At 36.8% G+C, this 2,396-nt stretch overlaps 1 protein-coding gene across 1 annotated transcript in view; it reads right to left on the bottom strand.

Moving 5' to 3' along the window:
• LOC113298918 overlaps positions 1-1,497 on the bottom strand; it is a 2,956-nt gene extending 1,459 nt beyond the window's left edge. Inside the window, exons 1-3 of the mRNA XM_026547794.1 lie at positions 1,361-1,497; positions 523-679; positions 336-434 (exon numbers count right to left, since the gene is read on the bottom strand). Of these exons, the coding sequence (XP_026403579.1) occupies positions 336-434; positions 523-672 (249 nt within the window). The 5' untranslated portion in view covers positions 673-679; positions 1,361-1,497. The remainder of the gene's footprint in view (positions 1-335; positions 435-522; positions 680-1,360) is intronic.
• Positions 1,498-2,396: the final 899 nt, after the last annotated feature.

Raw genomic sequence — 2,396 nt, 5'->3', positions numbered from 1 at the left:
GGGGGGGGTTACGGTCCTTCCTTTTCTGTGAGCATTGATTTGGAAAAGAACAGAAAAAATGTTGTAAAGTGCATTATAGCTTCTAGTAATGTAAGATTTACGACAGGGGAATTCGCATCATTTCAAGGTCCATGTAAAGGAAAACGCTCCAGTCGAAAAAGGAGCTTTCCTTACGGAATTAGAGATAAAAAGCAGGACATTGTAGCTACAGTGTATATCCCTATGGCAGTTTATACGTAGAAGCTCTAATGTGTATCTTTTGCCAAGATCGCTAACATACACAACCGAATTACCAAAGAGAATGAATTACAAACTTTAATTAAAACTCGAATTACCTTAAGCATTCCAATTATAAATCTGTGTTCTTTGAGTTGGATTAAAGAGACAGCTTTTTGGTGTTTTCTCCAGTCCGCATCCAATTTCAATTTAAGCTTCTAATAACCAAGAAAAGAAAAATCACATTATCAAAATTTTGATGCATGCATTTCCAATGAAATAGGAATGGGAACAAAGAGTTTTTACTTTGAAGGTCTCCACTTCTGCATCAAAATCTGCAGGGTTGGAATATGACCTGCAACTAGTGTTTTTCTTCACATCATCAAGATATTGACATATGACTAGTCTTTTTTCATCAGCTGGGCAAGTTTCCCATCGATCCAGTACATTATTCATCTCGTCCCTGAAAACCAATAGATTTTGACTTGAGCTAAATTTCCTTTATGCTGCATTTTTTAAGAATTTGGGTAGCTCAACCTTTTACGGAAAAAGGAAATGTATTTTATTAAAAAATCAGAGAAGGACCAATATCTTAAACACATTGCCTCATCATTAACGTATAAAGTACATCGGGAACAAATTTAGCAATCTGTAAAAGCCCATCCATCGCTACACATTAACAGACTAGCAAAAGCAGAACAATTGCAACTTAAGCTGCAGCACAATACAGCAAGAACCAGAGCTCAACCATAACTAGAAATCAAAGCCAATTACCTAGTATGCAGGCAAATCTAGTATGCAGTCTAAAGTAACATCCTAACAATTCAGCCAATAGGTATAGACTGAGCTAAAGATACCAATAATCAAACCCAATTTTCTTAGATTAAAATGGAAATAAAATTACAAACAGACAGACTAGCACTGTAATGATATATATTAAGGGTAAACAAAAATTGCGTCTACAGAGGTAAAAAGGTACTCCAATAGGTATATGAGATCACAGAAAACCCAGCAAACAAGTGAAGTGAGAGTGAATGGGTGAGAAGCTTAGGGTTTTACTTCGTTAGAAATCTTCTTTAAGGATTGAAAAAGCCATGAAGATATATACAGATCTAACGAAAGAAGGAGGCTACGGATGGATTACCTGCTTGAGGTGAATAGGTGATCAGACTACTTGAACGATCCATGATCCCTTCAGGTTTTAGGCTCAGTAGCAAAACTAAGCATACGTTTTCCAGCTAATTTTCCTAAATAGTTTGTTTATATAGAGGGATCGGTCGCCCTATTCTAACCCTAAAACTCTAGACCGTCGGATTATACGGAAAAAAAAATTATCGCCCATTTGTAGCGGGACAAAATCATATTGATCCATAATTATTTGAAAATAAAATGCATCAAAATATCTTTCTGCGTTAATTTCTGTAATTGTTTTATTCCCGTAATTATTTGAGTTTATCCTCTTTGATGAATTTTGCACTTCCTGTTTATTTTCTTGCAAGAGTTCGTTCTGTTTGATGAATTATCGGGTGTTTGGTAATGATTTTGATTTGAGTTCACTGTGTTTCATGAAAACTCTGCACTGACCACTCTTTCCTCCTCCATCAAACCCTAGCGCCTCCATCCTTAACTTCTCAGATTTGGTCTCATGGGACTAGATCTGAGCAGGTATGTACATCAGATTTAGTGTAGGGTTTCCTTTCATTTTTTTCTTAGAAGGTTTGTTAAGGTTTGTGTGGTGGTTCCAAATGTAGGGTTTGAAGATGTTGTGGGTGTCATCTTCAACAGTTCGAAGCCACCATCTCTGTTGGCTTGTGTGACTACAACTGCTTGAAGATGGTGGGCTTTGGGGTTTATTTTCTTTCTGGTTTTGATTATTGCTTGAAGATGGTGCGTATTGGTGTTTATTTCATGAATCTATTACCTTGCTGCGGGAAGAGGTGATTTAATCGATCATGAAATGCCCTAGATGGTATTTGGTGGTGGTACAGGGTGTTATTCATTCTCTTAATTAAGATGAGTTATCCTTTTGGACATGCTCATGAACCAGTTTCTTGTGCACAACCTAGGTATGGTTCTCGTTATCCACCACTAGTGTATCCATAAGAACCACCATATCCTCTAGCTAGCATATTCACCAAATCCTGATTATCAACATCTTTTCTTCAACAATAATGGTTTCC

The sequence above is a fragment of the Papaver somniferum genome, chromosome 7 (genome assembly GCF_003573695.1).
Source record: "Papaver somniferum cultivar HN1 chromosome 7, ASM357369v1, whole genome shotgun sequence".
Taxonomy (NCBI): domain Eukaryota; kingdom Viridiplantae; phylum Streptophyta; class Magnoliopsida; order Ranunculales; family Papaveraceae; genus Papaver; species Papaver somniferum.
This window is presented reverse-complemented; position numbering and strand designations above follow the sequence as displayed.